The 24,707-nt window shown below is 42.0% G+C and overlaps 1 protein-coding gene and 1 pseudogene across 1 annotated transcript; one reads left to right on the top strand and one right to left on the bottom strand.

Annotated features, from left to right (window-relative positions):
- Positions 1-5,370: 5,370 nt before the first annotated feature.
- Positions 5,371-5,994, bottom strand: LOC138835831 (complex I assembly factor TMEM126B, mitochondrial pseudogene; annotated as a pseudogene).
- A 15,066-nt stretch (positions 5,995-21,060) lies between these two features.
- On the top strand, positions 21,061-23,899 carry LOC138836022 (golgin subfamily A member 2-like). Its single transcript, XM_070034560.1, has one exon. The coding sequence runs from the start codon at positions 21,212-21,214 to the stop codon at positions 23,897-23,899; it is 2,688 nt and encodes an 895-aa protein (XP_069890661.1). The 5' UTR covers positions 21,061-21,211.
- The last annotated feature ends 808 nt before the right edge of the window (positions 23,900-24,707 follow it).

Below are 24,707 nucleotides of genomic sequence, written 5' to 3'. Positions count from 1 at the left end.
GCTTCTCTAAATGACATTTCTGTGGAGAAATTGGGATTCTTTGCTGTGCTTTTTATGAATAGCCACTAGAGGGCGACATAATAAGATGCAGTGCTACTCACCTAACCACACTAGACATGGGAAGTAGCCCCTACTAGGTACCTGTGTGAAATCAGCCATTCAAAAATGAAGAGACCTTAGCCAGCTCCTCCTCAGCTCCTTATTTTAAAAACGGAATGCTGGACATTTAAACACAGTCAAGCAAGTAGGAAACTGACATGTCCAATTTGTATGACTACTTGATTATACATATATATATAATAATTTTATGTATTAAACAAGTAATAATGTTTTAAATGCTATTTCTAATTGTTTGTGACCAAGACTAGTGCTTTGCCACATGAGCCACAGCTCTACTTCCAGCTTTTGAGTGGTTACTGGGAGATAAGAGTCTCACAGACGTTTTGCCCCGGCTAGCTTCACACTGTGATTGTCTGATCTCAGCCTCTTGAGTAGCTAGAATTAGAGGCTGAGCCACTGGTGCCTGGCAAAAGTGTGTGTGTGTGTGTGTGTGTGTGTGTGTGTGTGTGTGTGTGTGTGCGTGCGCGCGCGCATGTGTGGATTGTGTGTGTGCATGTGTGTACATGCATGTGTATGTGCATGTGTGTGTGTGTGTGTGTGTGTGTGTGTGTGTGCACCTGCACACACCCCTATTCTGGTTCTTGAAGTCAAGGCCCTTTCCTTTCACTTGGACTTTTTACTGAAAACTGTCACTCTACCACTTGAGCCATATTCCTACTTCCAGCTTTTGCTGGTAAAATAAAAATGAAAATCTTTTCTGTTTGTCTTCCTGTGTTGTTTTTGATCAGAGATTCTGAGGTCTCAGCCTTCTGAGTAGCTAGGATTACATTGTGAGCCACTATTACCCAGCATTAACCTAACACTATATTTATGGGACAAGCCAAGTTCTGAATTTAACTGAGACTAATGGTTATGTGAACATATTGAGAGGAGAGTTTTCTGTTGCGGTTGTTCATATTTGTTTCAGGAAAAAGACCTGTAACTCTAATGTGTATTGTGCTGTTCAGAGAGAAGAGAAAGCTTGAGAAACTAATTGTAGAGAATGGGAGACTGAATGAGCTAAAGAAATAGAGTGGCATTGAGATGACTAAAATGGTCTTAAGAATTCATCTGAAGTTGATGCTCATGAAGGTAAAATGGACATTTTTCCTTGCTGAGTGGGTTTTCCAGCAGAACTAAACTACCTTTGCACAGGGGGAAATCACAGGAGATGAGAATCAGTGATTGGTCAGTACTGTTGGGAGCAATATGTTCATTAAGATTATCAGCTTAGTATGGTTGTACACAACTGTCATGCCAGTATTTCAGAGGTTGAGGCAGGGAAGTTCATGAACTTGGGACCAGCCTGGTGTATGTAGTGAAACTCTGTCTTAGCAAGCAGGCAACACACACACACACACACACACACGCACACACGCACACACACACACAGAGAGAAAGAAAGAGTCTTAGGTACTGACAAACCACAATTTTCTATCTCATTATAAAGAAAACTTAATGGACACAGGTTTCAGAGTCCCTGGGAAATGGAAATTCCCCTGAGAAGGTAGAGGAGAAGAGGAAGGACGCATGCAGACAGCATGAAGAAGTCCTAGGTCTCCAGGACCCCTGCTTTCCGTCCTCTCATGGCTAAGGCTAGGACTCATGTTATCATAGTTCTGTTTCCTCTCAAGTCCCATTGTTCTTCTTACATTAACCTTCTTTGTGAAGATTTAGGGACACATTGAAATTGTTAAGGACTGGGACAGTTTCTACCTTTCCTATGGTAGAAACCGTAGGAAAGACAGGAGAGGCATCGTGCCATCTAGCATTTTAGAAATGAAAAAGTACAAAAAAGAAAGGTTATCTTTGATATGTGACTTTTTTTTCATCTGCTAATCCTTCATTTATCAGTCAATTATTCTGCCAATTATTCCACAAGTTTATATTGAGTAAATATTATTCATTAGACACTGATCTTTCTCACCCCAAAGACTTTGTATTCAGACTGTATGCTGTATGCTTAAACCAATCATTTCCTGAGGGATACTGATGAGATTTCATTTATATAATTCAGTCCAATATGTGCATCATTGGGAATAACTGTAACCATATGCCAAGCTCTCTCCTCAGGACTTTATAAAAATAGATACATGTTTGTGCTTGTAACCTGCTATGAACTAAGTACTAGTGTATTCATTAATAATATGAACAAACCAAGCCAGGTGCCATTGGTTTATGCTTGTAATCCTAGCTACTCAGGAGCCTGACATATGACGATCATGTGTCAAAGCCAGTCCAGGCAGAAAAATCCTTGATACTATACTTAACTATCAAAAAAAAAGCCAGAAATGTACTTGTGGTTCACTTGATAGAGCACCTTCTTTGAGAAAAAAAAGCTCCAGACACAGCACCCAGACCCTCAATAGAGATCCAAGGACTGATACTAAAAAACTTTTTAAAAATAAATCTGGCCATGGTCACTTTTATATGTATTCCCAGCTACTCAGAATCTAAGACTAGCTCCAGGCAAAAAACACAAGACCCTTACTATATGGAAGAGCAACCTGTACTTTAATACAAATTGCTTTATTGTTTACAATAACCAAGGCATGGAATCAGTGTATCTGCTAATATATGTGTGGATAAAGAAAATTATACACACATATGCATATTCATATATATGGATATATACATGATACACATAAAACACTAAAACTACGTTTGTTTATATTTGTATTATTATATATCATGTAACATGTACAGAATACCTATAACAAATATATCACCTTCTATGCATGTATAAATATATACACACCCACAGAGAGGAATCATTTTCTGTGATAAATCCCAAGGAAATCCTGCCATTGGCAACTTGGAAGACATTCTACTAGGTGAAATAAGTTAGATGCTGAGACAGATATGAATATGTCCATTTACACATGGGAAATAAAACAGCTGTGCTTTGGGAGTACACACACACATACACACACCCCAAGAATGCTCAAACTTCACTGTGGTCGGTCTGTCCTCCCTCAGACCACCTCACCACCTCACCTCCTCTTCACTGATAATGCACCCATACCTCCTGCCTCTTGCCTCTGCCATTGATTCAGATCATGTATTTTCCATTTTCCTCTTTCCTCTTTTTCATCTTTTAGGGCTTAAGTTCAATGCTGACTCCTTAAAGATTCCTTCTTTGTAACCACATCATGCCTCATATACAAGTATGAAATACTAAATATAAAATTCCCAGGTAGATAATTCAAGTTATATTAAGCATTTGAAAGCAAACATGCATTATTCTGTGTAATACAAAGATAGCGATACAGTTAAAACAGACCCAAAATCTCAATTGTACAGAACTAAAATATCATTAATGAAAATGCAGTTTTGATTCTGACTTCATTATTCTTTGTTTATTTTTTTAATTGTCAGGATTGTGTGTAGAGGGGTTTCAGTTACATAAGTAAGCTAATGAATACATTTCTTGTCACTTTGTTTCATTTCTTTTTTTTTTTTTTTAATGTGAGAATACCGTACAGAGGGGTTACAATTACATGGGCAAGATAATGAGTACATTTCTTATCAAGCATTGTTGCCTCCTCTTTGTTTCCCCTTCCCATCCCTTCCCATACTCCCTCCCTCCCCCCATCCAATCCTCCCCCTACCCTATCCCACAAAGTTGTAAAGTTCGTTTTTCTACATATTGACTTGTTGTTTTATTTATTCATACAGTTCATGTAGAACTTTATATGAAGATGTTGACTCTTTTAGTTTGCTTTTTTTTTTTTTTGGCCTGTCCTGGAGATTGAAATCTAGGCATGGGTGCTGTCCCTGAGTTTCTTTTGCTCAAGGGCAGCACTGTACCTCTTGAGCCATAGCACCACTTCAGTCTTTTGGGGGTAGTTTATTGGAGGGAGATAAGAGTCTCATGGAGTTTTCTGCTCAAGCTGGCTTCAAACCATGATCCTCAGCTCTCAGCCCCCTGAATAGCTGGGATTAGAGACATGAGCTAGATGTTGACTTTTAACCTGTCTCCATATTGTAAATTTTGGGGTTCATTTGTTTTTCCATTCATTTGTTTACTCATTTCTTTAACTTCAACTCATGTCATTACTCTGCTCCTTACAGGCGACCTGAGGCAGAATGAGGCCCATATGCTCCTCTGTAGAATTTATATTGAAGCTTCTTTTGTCCTGGCCATTAAAACTAAGAATACACAAATATGCTTTGAGGTGGTTTCTGATGGGTTTTATGAATATATATTAATTAGATATAAACAGGAAGAAATTTTTATGTGTATGCTGGTCATGGGGAAGAACTCAGGGCCTGGGCACTGTCCTTTAGGTTTTATGTTCAAGGCAAACACTCTAACACTTGAGCCATAACTCCACTGCTAGATTGGTGGTGGCTAATTGGTGATAAGAGTCTTAGGAACTCTCTTGCTGATACTTGCTTCAAACTGTAATCCTCAGATTTCATTCTGGTGAGTAGCTAGGGTTACAGCAGTTAGTCTATGGCACCCAGCCCAGCAATTACTTTTATCAGTGTATGTGGTGCTTGGAAGGGAATTGTAGCTCGTGCTTTGCACAGCCTGTGCTAGTGGTCTAATACTGGACTCCACAGCCAACCCAGGAACATTCTTAAAATTAAGGAATAGTAATATGCTTTGTGGTCACTTGTTTTCTAGGAGAGATAGACAAAGAGCATAGACCAAGTGGACTGCCTACAGCACCCATGGCTATGTTGATGCCCTTCCAGCCTCTACATGAGTCCTTTCCTATTAGACGTAAAGTTGGACAATAGAATATTCATTTCTCTTCGATGAATTCTTATTTATGTGCAGTGTGCGGGTTTGTACTAATGGTTTTACACTGGCTAGTCGAGCACTTTACTACTTGAGCCAAGTCCCCAGTCCTTTAGCTAACATTATCTTTTTTTTTTTTTTCCGGTCGTGGGGCCTGAACTCTGGGCCTGGGCGCTGTCCCTCAGCTCTTTAGCTCAAGGCTAGCGCTCTTCCACTTGAGGCACAGTGCCACTTTCTGGCTTTTTTCTTTTTGCTTATGTGGTACTGAGGAATCAAACGCAGGGCCTCATGCATGCAAGGGAAGCGCTCTACCACTGAGCCACCTTCCCAGCCCCTAATATTATCTTTTTTTATAAGAACATTTATTCAGTTATTACGTACTTATCAAGTATCTGACATAGACCAGGCAAACAGAACAGAAACAGGAATTACTTTTCATCCTTTCAGCAATGGCTACATCTTCATTATGAAAAAAAAAATCAGCCTACTGAGTTAGCCTCCATCCATTGTTTGGTTAATCTTTACATATAGTTTTTAAGTGTGCTTTCATATACTGCATAATGTCATAGACTATTAACTAGTCCAAAGCATGTCTGAAAGATCAGAGGACTTACCATTAGTTTAATTTCTGTTTGACAAAGAAGCACCCAGTGAAGTAAAACTCTTCCTTTTGGTGACATGGAACAGTATGGTACTTGACTGCCAGATGTCCATTCTTAGAAAAAGCCAAAGCACTGGGATGTAGTATACCACATACTATACTAACCTGCAAACTTCTCAGGATGCAATTTTCCTTGCATCCTGAACACAAAGCATCAGTTACAAGGAACTTGTAAGTCACTACTGAAGATAAAAATGGAAGTGTAGTCAATGATGAATATGTCTTCAAAGTATCATAATTGATTTTCAAACAGCTTCTGAAGACCAAGTTTGCTGATATTCCAGAGTTGCTAGCTGTTGTTCCAAGCAGGATTGTTCCATTTATATTTAAGGCCTTTTCTTTTCTATGTGATTCAATTTTTTTCTACGATATGCATGACTACTGGTCTTCTAAGTTTTGCATCTGTTAGGGAAGGGGTTGGATGACCAGGTGGCTGTACTGCTATCTTGGTGTCCTCGGGCCTGGCGTCTCTCACCGGAACCATACCTCCTAACATTATCCTTTTGAGATAGAATCTCCCTAACTTTTCCTGAACTGGCCTCAAACCACAATTTCTCTGTCTCAGTTTCCTGAGTCAGTGGGATTATATGCATGCATCAATCATCCTGCTAGGCAGTCTTCTTTTATGAATCCCAAATAAATGCAACATGGATAGATAAATTACTCTCAAAATGTACACATTCTATAGCATCTATATTCCTATATATAATACTTGTATACTTCAAAGCAACCTTCTTATAAGTTTATCACACAAAAAGTAAATAAAGATATACAGTCTAGCCAGGTACCAGTGGCTCGCACCTGTAATTCTAGCTAATCAGGAAGCTGATTTCTGAGGATCAAGGTTTGATGCCATCCCAGGCAGGAAACTGTGAGATGCTTATGTCCAATTAATCACAGAGAAAGATGGAAATGGCACTGTGGCTCAAGTGATAAAGTGCTAGCCTTGAGCCAAAGGAGCTCAGGGACAGCCCTCAGGACCAGAGTTCAAGCCCCACGACCAGCCAAAAAAATAAAACCTAAAACTAAAAAATAAATATCTCCTCTGTCACACATCATAATTTCAAGGTAAGAATTGGTCTAGAGAATTGTAATATGGTTGGTTGAAAGGCAAAATGTGAGAGGAAGATAAATTATTGTAATTCCATTACACTAAATGTACTACCAATTAGTACTTTACTAGCTGAATTTTCACATATTTTAAAAGTTGAACTAGGCCGGGTGCTGGTGGCTCACGCCTGTAATACTAGCTACTCAGGAGGCTGAGATCTGAGGATCACAGTTCAAAACCAGATCAGGCATCAAAGTCCATAGACTCTTATCTCCAATAAACCATTCAGAAAACTGAAGTGGCACTGTGGCTCAAGAGGTAGAGCACTCACATTAAGCTGAAGAGCTGAAGGACAGCACCAGGCCCAGAGTTCAAGGCGCATGACTGACAAAAAAAAAAAACATTGAACTACCTCAGTTCTGTTAGCATTTTGGGAAGTTTATGCAGAAATTGAATCAGGGACACTAAAGTATGTGAGAATATTCAGATCTGTGTAAAACACCAAGTGAAATTGGAGATTGAGACAGAATCAGAAAAGAACTTGGAGTTACATGATTTTACCGCCTGAGTGCACTAGAGGTGACAGGATTCAGTTCTCATGAAGCAGGAGGAGACCAAAAGGCAGCTTTTCCAAGCAAGTGATCTCCCCCATTGTCCCTGCTCCCTTCACTGCCACCTGCACGACAGACAGGTGTCATGACAGATGTACCATTTTGTGTCAGAAATCACAAAGATGATTACAGTTTAAAAGACGGAAATTTTACTTGTTTGCTTTCTGAGTTACATTTTCCTCTGATAGACCACAATCTGAAATGTTTGTATGGGAAGAAGGAAAACATTTCTGTGTTCAGAGAATGAAAAAGATAATGTTTTTCTGCTCAAAGAGGAAACAAATACATTTTTACGTACTAGTATTTGGCAAAACAGTAAACAATACTAGCTCTGAGAAAGTGACAGTATTGAGGGAGGGGGAAGGAAGAGGGCTGGTACTCAGGTTGGAATTCAGAGGTTTGAGCTGTTGTTGATTTTGAGTTTTTGTTTTTTTGTTTTATTGTCTTATTTTTGGTAATGGCTGGCTCTACCACTTGAGCCAGTTCAGCTTTTTTGGTGGTTAATTGGAAAAACTGTCTCTCAGACTTTTTGCCTGGCCTGCTTTGAACTTCAATTGTCTAGGTCTCTGTCGCATAAACACCTGAATTATAGGTGACTGACTGAAGCGTTATCATGTATCCTGTCTCTTTGTTTTTGTACTTTGTTTTAACTTTGAGTCCTTTGTCTACCTGAACTATTACTGTTGTAGTCTGCTTTGCTCTCATTCAGGACAGTGCAGGGTGGGTGGTCATGAGACAGGACTGAAGGCCACACAACATGTGACAGGAGACTGATGATTTAGTGGTGGCTCAGGCCATGTAGAGACCTGAACAATCTTCCTTTGCTAGCTCCTGCTCACTTTAAAATGCCTGTGGCTTCAAGTAAGGGTGAAGTGGCTAGATCACCTGCTCACAAGCAAGAAATCCTGGCTCACACATAATGTTGCCTGCCAAAAAGTACTCTGAATTGAAACCTATCCATTTTTCATGCATTCTGATGATGGTCTCTAACTTGCAAGCTTTTCATAACAAGTAAGAATCACATTGTTGGGAAAGCACCACACACTATTCATTCCCTGAGAATGGTCTCTGTTCAGTTCTACCTTTAGTTTCTCCATACTACCTTGGAGTTTATCTGCTTCTGCTACCTGTGGAATATTTATTTCATCTCTTTCCTACTTTTGGGGGTGGAGGGCTATGGGGCTTGAATTCAAGGCCTGGGCATTGTCCCTGAGTTCTTTTGCTCAAGTCTTGCTACCACTTGAGCCACAGTATCACTTCCAGTTTTTTCTGAGTTGTTTATTGAAGATAAGAGTCCATAGACTTTTCTTCCTGGTCTGGCTTTGTGAATCATGAACTTCAGATATCTCAGCCTCCTGAGTAGCCTGGATTACAGGTTTGAGCCAGCAGCCCCAGGCTATATATTATATATCATTATTCCTCTGATATCAAGGAGATATCAAATATCTACCCACAGCCCTGCGTTGGTGGCTCACGCCTGTAATCAGAGCTACTCGGGAGGCTGAGATCTGAGGATCTCTCTTCCAAGCCACACCAGGCAGAAAAGTCCATGAGACTCTTCTCTGTACTAAGCCACCAGAAAACTGGAAGTAGCACTGTGGCTCAAGCTGTAGAGCACTCGCCTTGAGCTGAAGAGGACAAACAAGTACACCACCCAGACCCAGAGTTCAAGCCCCACAATCAACAAAGAAAAATTTCCCACTTTTCTTTGTAGTGAAGTAGGAATATCATGTTTTTAAAGTTTTTTATTGCATAGGTGATACACAGAGTGGTTATAGTTACATAAATTAGGAATTATGTACATTTCTTTTGGAATAGTGTCACCACTCCTTTATTTTCTCCCATATTTTCCCTTACTTCCCTCTCCCCACAAGTCATACAGTTCAAACATAGTGTCTAGTGAGTAACACTGCTGAATTAGTTTACTCATTGTCATACTGTTTCTGTGCTTTCCCTTCCCCTCCTCACATCAGATAAAATTACATACACAATAAAGATACAGAAATTGAAAACAGCGACAAAAGGAAAAAAAATAGAAAGTGCAAACATTAGAATAAAAACCCTCTTATTCCATTCCTTGGAATTCTTTTCAATAAGCATCATTTTATATGATCACATGCACATAGCTGTTGAGCCTTTGTGATGAGGTCTGAATACCTTTGTTTGTTTGTTTGTTTATGCACATCCTGTGGATTGAAGTCAGGCCTTGGGTGCTACTCCTGAACTTTCTTTGCTCAAGACTAGTACTCTACCACTTGAGCCACAGCTCTAATTCTGTCTTTTAGTGGTGAAGTAGACATAGAGCCTCATGGACATTCCTACCTCATCTTGCTTCCAAACATGATCCTCAGATCTCAGCCTCCTGAGTAGTTTAAATTACAGGCAAGAGTCACTGGCTCCGGGCCTCAGTTTCCTTCTTATACTGAAGCCTAGTGTATATTACATACCATGTTTGTATATCACAGGGGCTCTTAATTTGATTTTCTCCCCTACAGATAAGTCACTTCAGTTCTTTGTTTTGTTACTTGAAGTGACAAGCAATCAATCTTAAGAAATCCATTACCTGATCCTGTTTACTCCCAGTAGGCCTGAATTGATCAAAATCCTTTCTTGGGGTTTTTGTTAATATAAAGTAGCCAAGGTTTTATTAGAAAAATGATTTTTATGCAAGAAAACATTAACCTCATGGAGCTTCTGAGAGCATTAGAACTTTCATAGTTGGCTGCATAGAATTTTGGAAAAAATTTTAGTAGTATCGTCATACCTACAGATTCATCCTTTGCAAGTTGGGTTGAACTCCCCCACCCCTCCAAGAAAACTTGTGCATGAGCTCTTCTCACAGTAGCATGCTCTTCCAGCCCATTTCAATCAAGGTGGTGGAAATCTTTCATTCCACTTAATAGAGCCATCAGCCTGCCGAGTGGGCCATAACATGGAGTCCCAGGAGTGATGAGAGGTTAGATGGGCAGCAAAGAGCCAGGGGCCAAACCTGAAAGAGCATCTTAGGACACGTGCAGAGATGGCCTGTGGGACTTGTCCTCTGAGAGCAGCCTGCCTCCAGGGAGGGGAATGCAGTCAGGGCAGCAACACCGAGTTTTCTGCACAGAAACGGATTCTGTTCCCTCTTTACTACTCATGCCTAAGTAGCTTCTAGAAGATTTGGGAACTACTAAGGAAAAAGTTGATAGAGTGTATGAAACATGAAATCTCCTAAATTTTTGTACCCTTGACTTTTTATTCAATTAGAATGTGTTTAGTCACAAGTAGTGGAGAATTCATAGCTATTTCTACGTGTGGAGCTGTTAGGGGTGTTGATTTTGCTTTTCTCGCAGATTGTTAGTTCAGTAGGTAGTAGTTATACAAATCTATATTCCAAATCTTTTATTTTTTGTATTATTGTTATAAATGGTAATTCCTGGTATTGGGAAAGACTACCAAAAATACCTGTAGTAGTCAAGATGTTAATTTTCTGACTCTGCTTGAAAACATGAAGGCCAAAAACCAAGCAACCATTAGTTCTTCTACTTCCAAGAATATTGGAGAGGATCTCAGAAAAAGAAGAAAACCCCCCAGATTTGTAGGTGTGGGTACTTTTTGCTTTTGCTTTATGCAAAGAACAAACCTGAATGTTGCCTACCGAGTTGGCTTCTTTTGAAAACCCTGTGGTCTAAATGCTCTATCTCCCAAAATAGTGAAGAAATGAGCACCAGTGGGATGGATCCATGAGGTGGGGGCTTTTGGGAGATGATTAGGTCTTGAACTCTAATAATGGGATTTGTGCCCTGGAAAAAGAGCCCCCAGGAACTGTCTTGCCCCTCCCCATGCAGAACACACTGAGGACATGCCATCTTTGAGAAAAGTGCTTTGTTCCTGCAACCCCAATAGATGAAGAAGAATGAAACTCTGTTCCTGCCGTGTCTGTCTGTAGTTTCTCAGATGATTACTTCAGAGTACACTTAATCTTTGAGTATTCATCTTGTTTCTAAGTGTTTTACATGGGCTACTATTAATGAATCTTTCAGTTTGAGAAATGTCTTCTTGACTTCTAAGTATAGATTGAAGGTATGTCCCTCTTCCTCTCTTAGCTGCCCAATTAGAAAACACAAACAGAGTATACCTTATTTAAAGACTATGTAGATACTTAAGTAAGTCACAGAGTGGTATGATTATATTTCTGTTTTTGAACAATTTGTACTGTTTTGTCCTTGTTGAGAATGAATAATGATCATCTTTGGCATGAACTTAATGTACTCTGTGCTTAGCATTAATGAAATGTCTCCCATTTTCCAACTAAGAGTTCTTAACATCGCTATTCTAATATCACAGTGCCCTCTTCCATCTTCCTAGAAATCCTCATCCACCTGATTTTCCATTTCACAGTGTAAATATTTTAGATCTTTCATGACTGAAGATGTCTTTAGTATATGTTCAGACTTGATTATTCTAGTTGAGATAGATTAAAAAAAAACCACTTTACATATAATTTCACTTAAGACTTGTCTACACTTTAGATTCTATTCTCATTTTGTTTTTGTATTTGTTTTTGTTTTTTGGGGTCCGGTCGTGGGGCCTGAACTCTGGGCCTGGGTGCTGTCCCTCAGCTCTTCAGCTCAAGGCTAGTGCTCTACCTCTTGAGCCACAGCGCCACTTCAGGCTTTTTTCTTTTTGCTTATGTGGTGTTGAGGAATTGAACCCAGGGCCTCAGGCATGCAAGGCAAGAGCTCTACCACTGAGCCACCTTCCTAGCCCCTCTATTCTCATTCTGAATAAGAACAATATCCTAATTCTCCCTGGATTGTGTAGGAATGGGTGCACCCATGCATGGGCTTGAATTCATTGCCCAGGTGGTATATCTTAGCTTTTTTGCTGAAGGCTTCTGTTTCAATGATAAGGTCTCCTTCTGCCTCCCTACATCTTCCTATGTCAGCTTCTATATGCCTATCCTAAGTTTTTATATTTTCTATGATTCACTTAATTTTACCTCTTATTGTCATTGTATTAGGTAAAGAAAGGATCGAGTCACCAATTACAGAATTGCATGCCTCCTCAGTTGAGATGGAGCTGGGATCGGCATCTGAGTGACTTTCCTGAAGATCTGCATCATAGTCAGAAGAGGTTGACCACTGCCTCTGGAAGCTGAGGACTGGGGGAACGGTAGGGGCACGTATGGACTTGCCCATGGATGGTCACACTCCCGGACTCCCTTTGGTACCTGAGGATCCTTCACAAAAGTGACAGGTGTGTGTGGTGTGAGGGGCTTACAGGGCAGGTCCTCAGAGGGAATGTAGACAGAGTTGGTTACATTGGCGGTGTGAGTACAACCATTGTCACAGAGAGGATCTTTGACCTTGCCCCTGCATCAGTATCCAAGGACTCTTCATATTCATAAAATATCTGGGCTCTTCAAGAAACTCTTGCTTGGCTTTTAGCTTTGAATGTAGAGCTTGTTTTGAATATACTACTAGATTAGTTTTTAATTGAGTGAATTTCTTCTATGTGGATTAATATCAATACATGCCCGGGGCTAAGGAGGTGGCTCAGTGGTAGAGCGCTTGCCTTGCATGCATGAGGCCCTGGGTTCGATTCCTCAGCACCACATAAGCAAAAAGAAAAAAGCCGGAAGTGGCGCTGTGGCTCAAGTGGTAGAGCGCTAGCCTTGAGCTGAAGAGCTGAGGGACAGCACCCAGGCCCAGAGTTCAGGCCCCATGACTGGAACCAAAAAAAAAAAAAAAAAAATACATGCCCATCCACATAATCTTACCATCTCATAAGGCCCAATTTGGAGAGATCAAGGTTTAAGGCCAACTTAGGCAAAGAGTTAGCAAGACCCAAACTAAAGAAAAAGCTGAGTGCTTGGTCATGGGTCTATACTCCCAACTATGTGAGAGACATAGGTAGTACAAGAGCCTACCTGAAAAATAGAAAAACAACCCAGTCTAAATGAAGAGGCAAATCTAAATAAATAAAAATGAAATGAATAAGTTTTCTTTTTGTTTTGGTCGGTATTGGGGCTTGATCTCTGGGGCTGAGGGCTGTCCCTCAGCTCTTCAGCTCAAGGAAGCACTCTTAAGCCATAAGACCACTTCCAGTTTTCTGCTGGGTTTATTTGTAGATAGAAGTCTCACAGACTTTCCTGCCCAGTCTGGCTTTGAACCGCAATCCTCAGATCTTAACTTCTGAGTAGCTAGGATTATAGGCATGAGCCACCAGATATGAAATAAGATTTTTAAACTAGTAAAGTACCTACCATACATATATTGACCTTGATTTCAAATCCCAGCAAAAGAAAAATAAATAAAGTAGAAAATAAAATAAACATTTGGGTAACATTATTTTTCTCATGATATGCTGACATTTCTTCATATTGCCAAATGCAGGGATTCTAAAAGACAACGGAAATAAATAAAATCATTTTTCACATTCCAGTTCAACAAGATGTGGTCTGATTCTTACAAGTCCAGTTTGAGTCCACAGTGAATGGTATGCTTTTGCTTTGGTTCTGTACCTGACCAGCTCCATCTTCCTGGCTAATGAACAGATTTTACTGCTCACATCACTACTGAGAAAGTACCTGTCTTGCTTTGAAGGAACTTATAATCCAAATTTAATTTTAAAAACTCATTAGGAAATTACAAGATGATGAGTAGTAAATCAAGAGTTAGAGGTTAAAGGCCAGAGAATTTTTCTTTTTCCTTCTGTTCCAGCTTGAACTCAGGGCCTCAGCACTGTCCCTGAGCTTTTCTCCTCAAGGCTAGTGCTCTTCAGCCACAGCTCCAATTCCAGCTTTTTGGTAGTTAATAGGAGATAAGAATCTCAGGACTTTTCTGCCCAGGATGGCTTCAAACTTCAATCCTTAGGTCTCAGCCTACTGAGTAACTAGGATTCCAGTTGTGAGCCACTGGCACCTCGAAGGCCAAAGGACTTTAAAAGAAGGAAATTCTGGGATTGTTTTTTCAGCATTTTATTTCATGGAAAAAATTGATATGTACACTAATAGTGTTAGTTCTTCTTTAACAGTCTTCTGCAATTCTGCTGTGAATCCATTGGACTTTCCCTGGTTGGGAGACTCTTCATTTTTTCTCTGATACCTTTGCTTCCTGGGATTTTGTTTAAGTGATTCATGTCTTTTTCATTCAGTTTTGGCAGCTTGTATGTCTCTAGAACTTTCTCCATTTCTTGGAGATTTTCCAACTTTCCTGGGTATTTGTTGTGATGTTTCCTTTTCCATTTCTAATTTTGTTGGTTTGGTTCTCTTTAAGGTTAGTGTTCTACCACTTTGGCCATACCTCCTCTTCCTGCCTTTTGCTAATCATTTGGAGATGAGTCTCACAGACGTTCCTGTCCTAGCTGACTTCAGCCCCTGGTCATCAGATCTCAACCTCCTGATTAACCAGAATAATAGGCATGAACCACAAGCTTGAAAAACATTGTAGAAGCCATTAACTATGAGTACAGGCATGTGTCTAATAACATACCTGTAGAACTCTTGGGGCTGTTCTTTGTGACCAAATCTAATTCTGAATATACCACCATTAATTCTATCCAGCTTGGAAAGACTTCCCAAAGAGCATGGTAAATTCAGAGTTTGCAAGTCAGGTTCTCTTGTTTCATACAAATACATACATTTAGGGCAGGGAAGGTGGCACAGAGGTAGAATGCTTGCCTTGCATGCATGAGGTTCTGGGCTTAATTCTTCAGCACCACATAAGCAGAAAAAGCCGCAAGTGGTACTATGGCTCAAGTGGTAGAGCAGTAGCCTTCAGCTGAAGAGCTGAGGGACAGAGCCCAAGTCCAGAGATCAGGCCCCACCACACACACACACACACACACACACACACACACACACACACACACACACACACACACACACACACACACACACACACACACACACACACACACACACACACACACACACACACACACACACACACACGCACACACACGCACACACACGCACACACGCACGCATTGAGAAGAGGGAATGACTGTATTAGGTGCAAATATGTCCCAGGCAATTTATTTCCTGCTCTGGAATCAGTGACCTAAGGGAATCAGGCCTAGAGGATTCTACTTATCCTCTACAGGAAGAACAGCTGGCTTAGCTGAGTAACAGTGTTTTTCAGGTATTGCACTGGAGTTGAGCTCACTTTGCTAGATATCTAAGTGGAAAACATTTGGGCTCTTTTCCTAGAAAATTAAAACTAATGATTATGTCTTTGTATATGTTAGCATGTTTGGGTGTTGTTGATTCATTCCTATAATTGTAGCCACTTCAAGCTTCTTCAAGCTAGCCCATGCGGCGTTTGCTCTGTAAGTGAGATACAATCAAACTGGGAATCATGAACAGAAATGTCTTTGGAACATTCAGAAACTAAACATGTTTGTAATTAACCCATGAGTTTGAAGAGGAAGTCTCCAGGGAAGGTATTGTATTAATGCATCTAATTGAATAAAACTGAAAATACAACATACCAAAATTTGTGGGGCACAGCTAAATACATGCTGAGAAAAATGTTTAGCAATAACTGTTTACATAAAAATCATTTCACTAATATATCTTACATCTTCCATAAATGTGTATCAGGTGGTACATCAAGCGCATTCATTTCTCATTCTTTTATAAGCTACATATGGTATAGGCATTATATCAAATGATTCAACCATTTCTTTCTTTGAATTTAGGAAGACTTTTCTCTCTTGTGCTAACTGTATTTGAATAAGCCGTGCATTGCTTTTACTGAAATGTTTTGATCATAAGCAGTAAAAGTAGAAATACTGACCATAATTGGTTATGGATTTGCTCAGCTAATCCTAGAAAAGAATCAGCTGTAATGGGTAGAGCTCCCTGAGAAGCCCCAGTTTCCTCACTGTCTGTCTGAAGTCTCAGAACTGCCTTGTGAAAAGTGTGTGCAGTCAGGACAGCTCTTTCCAACTGTGTAAAAACCAGAAAGAAACCTCCATGCACCTGTTTCACTGGTATAGCAACAGCTCAGCAGGAGAAATGAGTGAGCTCAGTAGTTCCTTGTCAAACAGGAGGGAAAATTGTTCTGCTGGGTTCAATTCCCCAGCACCACATAAGCAAAAAAAGCAGGGAGTGGTGCTGGGGCTCAAGTGGTAGAATGCTATCCTTAAGCTGAAGAACTTAGAGACAGCACCCAGGCCCAGAGTTCAAGCCGCAAAAAACCTTCAGTGATGAATAACCGGTATTTCCTCAAAACAAATTGCAATTTTACAAAGGGATGACACGAATGTATAAATAGTATCAAGAGGAAGGATAGGTGTTGGGCAGTACAAGAGATAATAAAGGAATAAATAATATATTGAGAACAGTATATGAGCAAAGAACTCACATTTGTGTTTTCTTTTGGTTAATCATGGGGCTTGAAATCAGGGCCAGGGCACTGTCCCTGAGACATTTTTGCTCAATGCTCCTGTGCTACCACTTTGATCCACTCCTCTATTTCTGGCGTTTTTGGTGGTCAATTGAAGACAAGACTGTCGTGGACTTTCCTGCACACGTTGGCTTCAAACAGTAATCCTCAGATCTGTCTCTTGGGTAGCTACAATTATAGGTGTGAGCCACCAGTGCCTGGCTCCAAATTATTTGGGTACTTAATATTTTTTAGAACAAAATATCTATTCAAGTTTTAAGTCAAATGATCATGTAGAGGTTTGTTGTAGTGAGAACTACTTGACAGAAAATTTCTTATGATGTATGTTAAGTAATCTATCTATGCATTTCTTTCATGGGTGTGTGGTCCTGTGCTTAATATCTGAGCCTGGGTGCTTTCCCTGAGATATTTTTTTCAAGACTCATACATTACCACTTAAGCCATAGCTCCACTTCTGTCTTTTTGGTAGTACTTGGAGATAAGAGTTTCAGGGCCTTTTGTGCTAGGACTGGCTTTGAACTGTGATCCTTAGATATTAGTTTCCTGGGTAGCCAGCATCACTTTTCATTTAATTTTAAAAGACTGGGGATGTGGCTCCATAATAGAGCTCTTACTTTCGATGTGGAAGGCCTTGGGTTTGATCTCCAGCAGAAGAAAATATATATATTACCTTAGATGATTAGTTTTAGAAAGAAATTCACAAGTACCATTTGGAATTTTATAGGCATTCCCTGTCACAAGTCTTGCTTCATTCCTTAAAAACATTTCTTAAAGTGATTCACAGTGTATATGTATTCCTGGAATCAGAATAATATTTTACCAAGCATTGCCCATCTCTAGCCTTTAGCTATAGATACAGTAATATAAGCCATGAAATTGATAGAGAAAAATAAAGGCAGTGGGAAAATGAGAGGAATTAGGCTGTAATCTTTCTCAAGTCTAGGGGATAGAAAATGGTTACGGGTGGTTGATAGGCATTGCAGAACCTGAGATATGAAAATCACTTCCTTAGGAACAATTTTAACAGTATTTCTTGGTTTGTTCCCACTCTACTGATATGAGTTAGTACATTCTAGAAAGAGTGGGCTACAAACCTGGGAGTCATCAGCAAACTCCACCCCTCCCCTCCCGATCCATAGGAACCATAAGTACGTGGATAGCCAACCTGATGTCGCATCCCAGTAAGGAATAAAGGATGACTTCAACCTATCTTCAATGTCCCCAACTTTGCTTGTAACCTGATAGTAAAAGGGCATTGACTTTGGAATCAATCACTTCCCCTATAGTTTCTGATTACATTATTTGGCACATTATTTTGACCTTCCATTGAAAAGCTCTGTGTAAAACCAGAGGTTGTACTATCTTTTTGGAGTTTTTCAAGAAGATTAAATTAGCAAACATGAAAACATTGTTGAAAGCCTGCTTTGTAAATACTGAGTCTGAATCTTCTTTTTTTTAATTTTTTTTGGGTCTGGTCATAGGGCCTGAACTCTGGGCCTGGCCGCTGTCCCTCAGCTCTTCAGCTCAAGGCTAGCACTCTACCACTTGAGCCACAACTCCACTTCCGGCATTTTTCTTTTTGCTTATGTGGTGCTGAGGAATTGAACCCAGGGCCTCATGCATGCAAGGCAAGCGCTCTATCACTGAGCCACCTTCCTAGCCCCTGAATCTTCTTATCTAAGTGCTTCCTATAGTTTTCCCCTGTGTCCTATTTTATTTTTCCTCTTGCTGTCTAGATGATTTGCTGTCTATCCCTGCTGGCCTTTTTATTTCTTTAAATGACTTTTCTGTGTAACAGTTTTTTTAATTCTCTTTGATATTTTGCCACTAGAGGGCAACATAGATGCATTACTACTCACTTGATCACACTGGGAATGGCAGGATGGGACCACATTACCTGGGTGAAATCCATCATTGCAAATTGAAGAGACTTTAGAAACCACTTCCATACATTCTCATTTTAAAGGCTGGAATGCTAGACATTTAAACAAATACAAGCATGTAGTAAACTCATAGTTGAATTAAAACTTCTTTGTATAACTACTTAAACATGATTTTTAAAATTCTATTTAGAAAACAGTAGGTAGGATGGGTAGGTGGCTCATGTCTGTAATCCTAGCTACATGGGAGTCTGAGATCTGAGGATCCTACTAGCTTTGGCAGGAAAGTCCATGAGATTCTCATCTCCAATTATCCACCCCAAAGCCAGAAGGGGTGCTGTGGCTCAAGTGATAGGGAGCTAGCCAGGGCACAGAAACTCAGAACCATCACCTAGGCCCTGAGTTCCAGCCCTAAGACTGGCGTGAGCATGTGCACTCGCATGCACACACACACACACACACACACACAGCAGGCGATAATGTTTTTTAAATCACCAACTCCTCTCTACAAATTATACCTAAAAATTTTATTTTCTGACCTATGATGTGTTTGTTTTTAAAAAGATGTGCAAGAGCAAATGAGTCTTTTTACAAAGCACGTTTTTCAAAATTTACTGACTAATATAATTCAAAACTGAATTTACTTAGTCATTAAAATAGAAAACTGAGGTACATTCTAACCTTTACTTTCACTTGCAGCAAATTAAATACTGAATGTACTAAGATGTCTGACCTACTTCAAACCATTCAATGATTTAGCTTTAAACAACCATGCATTCTAAAATATATAAATGTTATACAAGAAGTATTTATGTTTGTCGATGAATAAATAGAATGGAATAGAAATATTTTATAGGATTAAAAATAGACATATCCAAGGTAAACAAAAGAATTTAAAATCAATGTGAAGCACCCATTTCTCAACCCTTTATATTTATTTACATAGGTTCCTTATGTCAGGAGAGTTTTTTTGTTGTTTGTTTGTTTTTGTCAGTCATGGGGCTTGAACTCTGGGCCTAGGTGCTGTCCCATAGCTCTTCAGCTCAGGGTGAGCGCTCTACCACTTGAGCCACAATGCTGCGTCTGGTTTTCTAGTGGCTTATTGCAGATAAGAGTCTCACGGACTTTTCTGCCTGGGCTGGCTTTTAACCGTGATCCTCAGATCTCTGCTTCCTGAATAGCTAGGATTACAGGCATGAACCACCGTCCCCGACTTGCCAGGAGAGTTTTATGTTTCCTATTTCTCTTTGTTGCTTGCACTGTTGCCTCATTTGAACAATGTTGCTGTGATCCTCTTGGGGAGAGTGCTCACTCCGCTGCACACACTTACCCGTCTGCAGTGCTGTTGGCAGTGACAGCGCTGTCTGGCCTCAGCTGCTCCAGAGACAATGCCGCTGCCAGGCCAAAGCCTCTAACATCCCACCAGTTTGCACAGTTCCACTTTATTCTGATGTTCAACTTACACCTTTAGAAAACATATAATTTTGCCCATAAAATATTATTTAAGTTGATATAACTGACCTGTTGTGTGTGTGTGTGTGTGTGTGTGTGTGTGTGTACGTGGGCACACACACGCTCAAGGATGGTTAGTTTCTTGGAGATCAGAGTCTCACAGGCTTACTTGCCATGGCTGGCTTTGAAGTACAATCCTTAGATCTCAGCCTCCTGATTAGCTAGGATTACATGCATGACTTACCAGGGATTGGATAATCTTAGGAGTTTTGATGCATGAAAGCTTGCTAGTATTTAAATTTAGAGTTGTAAATGAGTATTTTCTTGTCTTTTTTTTCGGATTAATTTTAGAGATTCCAGGGCTTGAACTCAGGGGATTGAACTAACTGGGATTGCTTGCTTGGCAAGAATTCTATCATTGGACATATACTCCCAGCTTCACTTTTTGCTCCTTCACTGGAGGTGGAGTCTCTCTGACTTCTGATTGCCTGGGTTCAAATCTCGGTCTTGCAGATATCTTCTGTTAGCAAACTATGCAGTGTTTCACTGATTTCCAGGAGGCCATCTTAAAAGCCACAAGAAGACATCAAAGGATTAGAACAAGGATGGGGTGAACTCCAGAGAGGCGATTATGGGTGATACAGGATATGAACTCACAGGGAAAGATGAACTTGCCAAATCCAATTAGCCCTAAGGGAGAGATTTCTAAGACAGATATATTTGGAACCAAGTTGTAAAATGAGGAGAGGGACTCTACAGGGATGCACTGTCCCTGTTGTCCCTTCGTTAGTCACCACCTGAATCCTGGGATGCCACCTCCTGAGCCCTTGTCATGATTGTCTATAACACAGGATAATCTGGGACTAGAATTGTGGGATGGAGGTCATGGTCATGTAAAGTTACAAGTAGAGCTGTGCAGGTTCCCAGCTAGAGCTGGTCCCTAACTGTCCCCCATGTGGGTGGGGCTAGATAGGGGGGACTGCAGGTGCAGCTGTTATTGGACCTTGGTTGTTCTGCCTGGATGAGAAGATTCTGGCCAGACCTCCCATTTTGTCATGTTTCTCTGACCAATGGGATATGAGTTGAGGCCACGCCCACATTCCATGCTGCCTAGTAGCACTGGGATCCCCTCTATTGGCTCACACCACTACAGCAGTTGAAGGAGGTAGAGGTGGTGAGTGGTGAGTGAGCATTTGAGCTGATTTTGAAGAAATAGTTGGAGGAAGACATTCGAGTTACTGGTGATAGAACAGAGTTGAGTTTAGGCAGCCTGGGAATGTGGCCCCCCCACCTTCGCCGTCCCAGTGCTGGGATGTCTGAGAAAAAAAGAGAAAAAAAAGTAGCTGCAGGAAGGAAACTTCTGCAACAATACCAGCAGAGGAATGGTCCTGCTAGACCTGCAGAATCCAAGAAGAGGAAAATGAAAGAGGGAGGTAACCCCAAGACAAACACCGCTGGGGACTGTCCTTTACTCAAGGGTGCGGCCCAAGACCACGCAGACCCTGAGCCTCCCCCTCCCCTGGGCACTGTCACAGCTGCCAGGGTCCAGAGTGTCACAGGTCCCAATAACACCAAGGACCTGGAGAGACACAACCAACACCTGGTGCTTGCCCTGGACTCCAGCACAATACAAAAGCAGCAGCTCTGCATTGAGATCCAAGAGCTGCAGGATCAACAGGGGAAAGACAAGGAGAAGATGGCCTGTGTGCAGGAAGCCCTGAAAGCAGAGCTGGAGCAGCACAAGCTGTCAATACAGATGCTGATTAGAGAAAAATCAGAATTACAATCTGCCCTGGCCCACAAGCAGCAAGAGGCCCATGAAAGAGCACTGGAGAAGGAGGGTCTTACCAGCTGCCTGCAGGCTGCACAACAGCGAGTAACAGAGCTAGAAACAACATTGTCTGCAGTCAACACCACGCAGAATGAAACTGAGAACACAAACATAGAGCTCATGAAAGCCCTGAATCGCGTAAAGCTGCAGCTCCAGGAAAAGACCAGAAGTATTGAAGACCTGGAGGATGAGAACACCGAGCTGCAGGAGAGGCTGGAAGTGCTCCTGACACAGAAGGCCGACATGAAAATGAAAATCCACAAGTTCCAAGAGGAACTAGTGGAGCGGGCAGAGTTGGAAAGCCAACTCAACAACATGAAGGAGTTGGTGGCAAGATTAAAGGAGGAGAGAGACACCTTTGCGGAGGACCTGAGGCTGGAGAGCTGCACGGGGAAGGAGAAAGTCCAGCAGCTGCTAGAGCAGGTGAGCCAGCTGAGAGAGGAGAAAGAGCAAGGGGTGAGGCAGGTGCTGGAGCTGGAGAGCAAGCTGGTGGAGCTGAGAGAGCAGCTGTCAGAGCTGCAGCCCCCACAGCCTCCTGCAGGGCCAGCTCAGGCTGAGCAGCAGCTGCAGGCCCACACCCTGCAGTTGCAGAAGGAGCTCAAGATCCTGGAGGAGCAACTTCACCTCCAGGTGGAGGAGAACCAGAGCCTCAGTCTCCAGAACCTGGAGCAGCAGCAGCGGCTGTGGATACTGGAAAAGAAGGCTGAGGAATGGGCACAGCATGCCGAGGACCGGTGCAAGATCCTGGAGACAATAGAGAAGGAACAGGAGACCTTGAAACGCACGCTGGTGCACAACCGCCACCTGAAAGAAGAGCTGGCCCAGCTGCAGGATGCCTTGCAGAGGCTGAGCGCTGAGAAGGGGGAGCTCGCCAGCATCCTGCACACAGAGCAACAGGAGAAGACAACCCTGCAGGCGAAGCTGCATGAGCTGGAGGAGGAATTCAAAGAAGGAAAAGATGTGGCTGAGTTCAAGCGCCAAGCAGCTGAGGATCTGCAGGAGCTGCATGACAAGTACCTGGCCCAGGTGCAGGAGCTGAGCACCACCTGCAAAGAGCACGAGGTCACCAGCCAGCAGCTGATGTTAGAGAAGGAGGCCCTGCAGCAGCACCTGCTGAAGCAGGGCCTTCTGATGGACGAGCTGAAGCAGGAGCAGGTGCAGAGCAAGTTGCTGGCCCAGATGGAAAGGGAGAAGTTACAGGACACTCTAACGTGTCTGGAAGCAACAAGACAGGAGAATGCGCAGCTGCGGGCCCAGCTGAGCGCCCTGGCTTTCTCCAGGGAAGATGAAGGCCTGAGCCAAGAAGACGACAAGGGTGAGGAGACGACTCCCCATGATGTGACTGTCCCAGAGGACGTAGACAACCCGCAGAGCATGTGGGATTTTTACATGGACGCACTGTCCATCGCAGAAGGCAGGAAGGCGAGGATGAGCCGGCAGCTGCAGGAGCAGCAGGCCCGCTGCGGGTGCCTGAGTCAGCTGGCAGCCCAGTGCCAGAGAAAGCTGGAGAGCCAGGCCACCTTCCCCCAGCGCTGCATCCACAGGCTGTTTGGCAAGAGGAAGCAGGACACACAGGCGCCCAAGAAGCAGCTGCGCATCTGCTTCCCTGAAGACCTGGCCGGCAAGGGGCACCCCCAGAGTCACGTGGACGACCTCCACCATCGCTGCAGCCAGCTGACCCAACACCTGACCACCATGGAAGAGACCATCGTGCTGTACAAAGAACAGCTAGAAGTCCTGGAGAAGCTGTGTCAGGAGAAAGAACAGTGTGTGAGGCAGCTGTCCCAGGAGAAGAGGAGGAAGAGGAAGGAGCTGAAGGAGCTGCTGCTGCGCCTTACAGGGGAGAGCACAGAGTGCCAGGACAGGATGCTGGCAGCCGCCCAGGCCCCTGCTGCCGAGGCCCCCTCAGACCTCTCAGTCCCCCTGAAGACAGAGGTCAGGGAGGAGCAGCAAGGCTGTGAAGATGTGCATCTTCAAGAATACTTGAAGCCTGTCCTTGAAGAGGCTGGGGCGCCTGGGCCCCTGGAGAACCCCACTGCAGAGCCTCCTGTGCCGCTGCTGCCTGCCATCCAGCCCCAGCAAGAGCCCACAGACGGGGGCGAAGAGTCCTGCCTCCCTTTCTTCTATAAGCCACAAGCAGATGATGCATTTGATATCATCACCATCTAATTAATGACTGGGGCTCCAGTGCCCAGGCCCAGAATTCAAGCCCCATGTCCCACACAAAAAAAGAAAAAAAAAAAAGGAGCTACTCTCCTCCAAAAGATACTATGGGCATGAGAGTTTCAATTTAATATATGTTGATTCATAAACTTCATTTTTACATAATATCACATAGGTGATATTAATCATTTCATATTATATGTTGGTACATTGCTGTGCAGTCATTTGCATTTTCAAAATGTACTAATCTGGACCAATAATAAGAAATTTTCTTGAGTATTAAAATGCCACAGTGGGGATATTGAGATTAGACAATCGTCAAAAGTGTAGAAAACAAGAAAAGTTTCTGATTATTGAATTTTTGCTAAAAGAAAAAAAGTGATGTTAACAATTGGAGCTATATGTAATTGCGGAACACTTTCCAAATGGGGTACATAATTGGAATACTAAAAGAAGAATACAGCATTATAGAGGATGTATAGAATATCACATATCTGAACTTATTCAGTGAACTATACTGTAATATGTTCAATATTCTTTCTTGAATAAATAAAATAATAACATTTATTCCTCTTGTTTTTCTTTTAAATTTAAGATCATTTAAGATAATTTTTAATGTAAGAAATAAGAAAATTGGGGGCTGGGAAGGTGGCTCAGTGGTAGAGCGCTTGCCTTGCATGCCTGAGACCCTGAGTTCGATTCCTCAGCACCACATGAGCAAAAAGAAAAAAGCAGAAGTGGCGCTGTGGCTCAAGTGGTAGAGCGCTAGCCTTGAGCTTAAGAGCTGAGGGAGAGCGCCCAGGCCCAGAGTTCA

Source organism: Dipodomys merriami, unplaced genomic scaffold, assembly GCF_024711535.1.
Source record: "Dipodomys merriami isolate MVZ:Mamm:240054 unplaced genomic scaffold, mDipMer1.0.p SCAF_10, whole genome shotgun sequence".
Lineage (NCBI taxonomy): Eukaryota > Metazoa > Chordata > Mammalia > Rodentia > Heteromyidae > Dipodomys > Dipodomys merriami.
This window is presented reverse-complemented; position numbering and strand designations above follow the sequence as displayed.

Excerpts from the sequence above, each read along its gene's own strand:
- LOC138836022 (XM_070034560.1), top strand. The coding sequence starts at position 21,212 with ATGTCTGAGAAAAAAAGAGAAAAAAAAGTAGCTGCAGGAAGGAAACTT.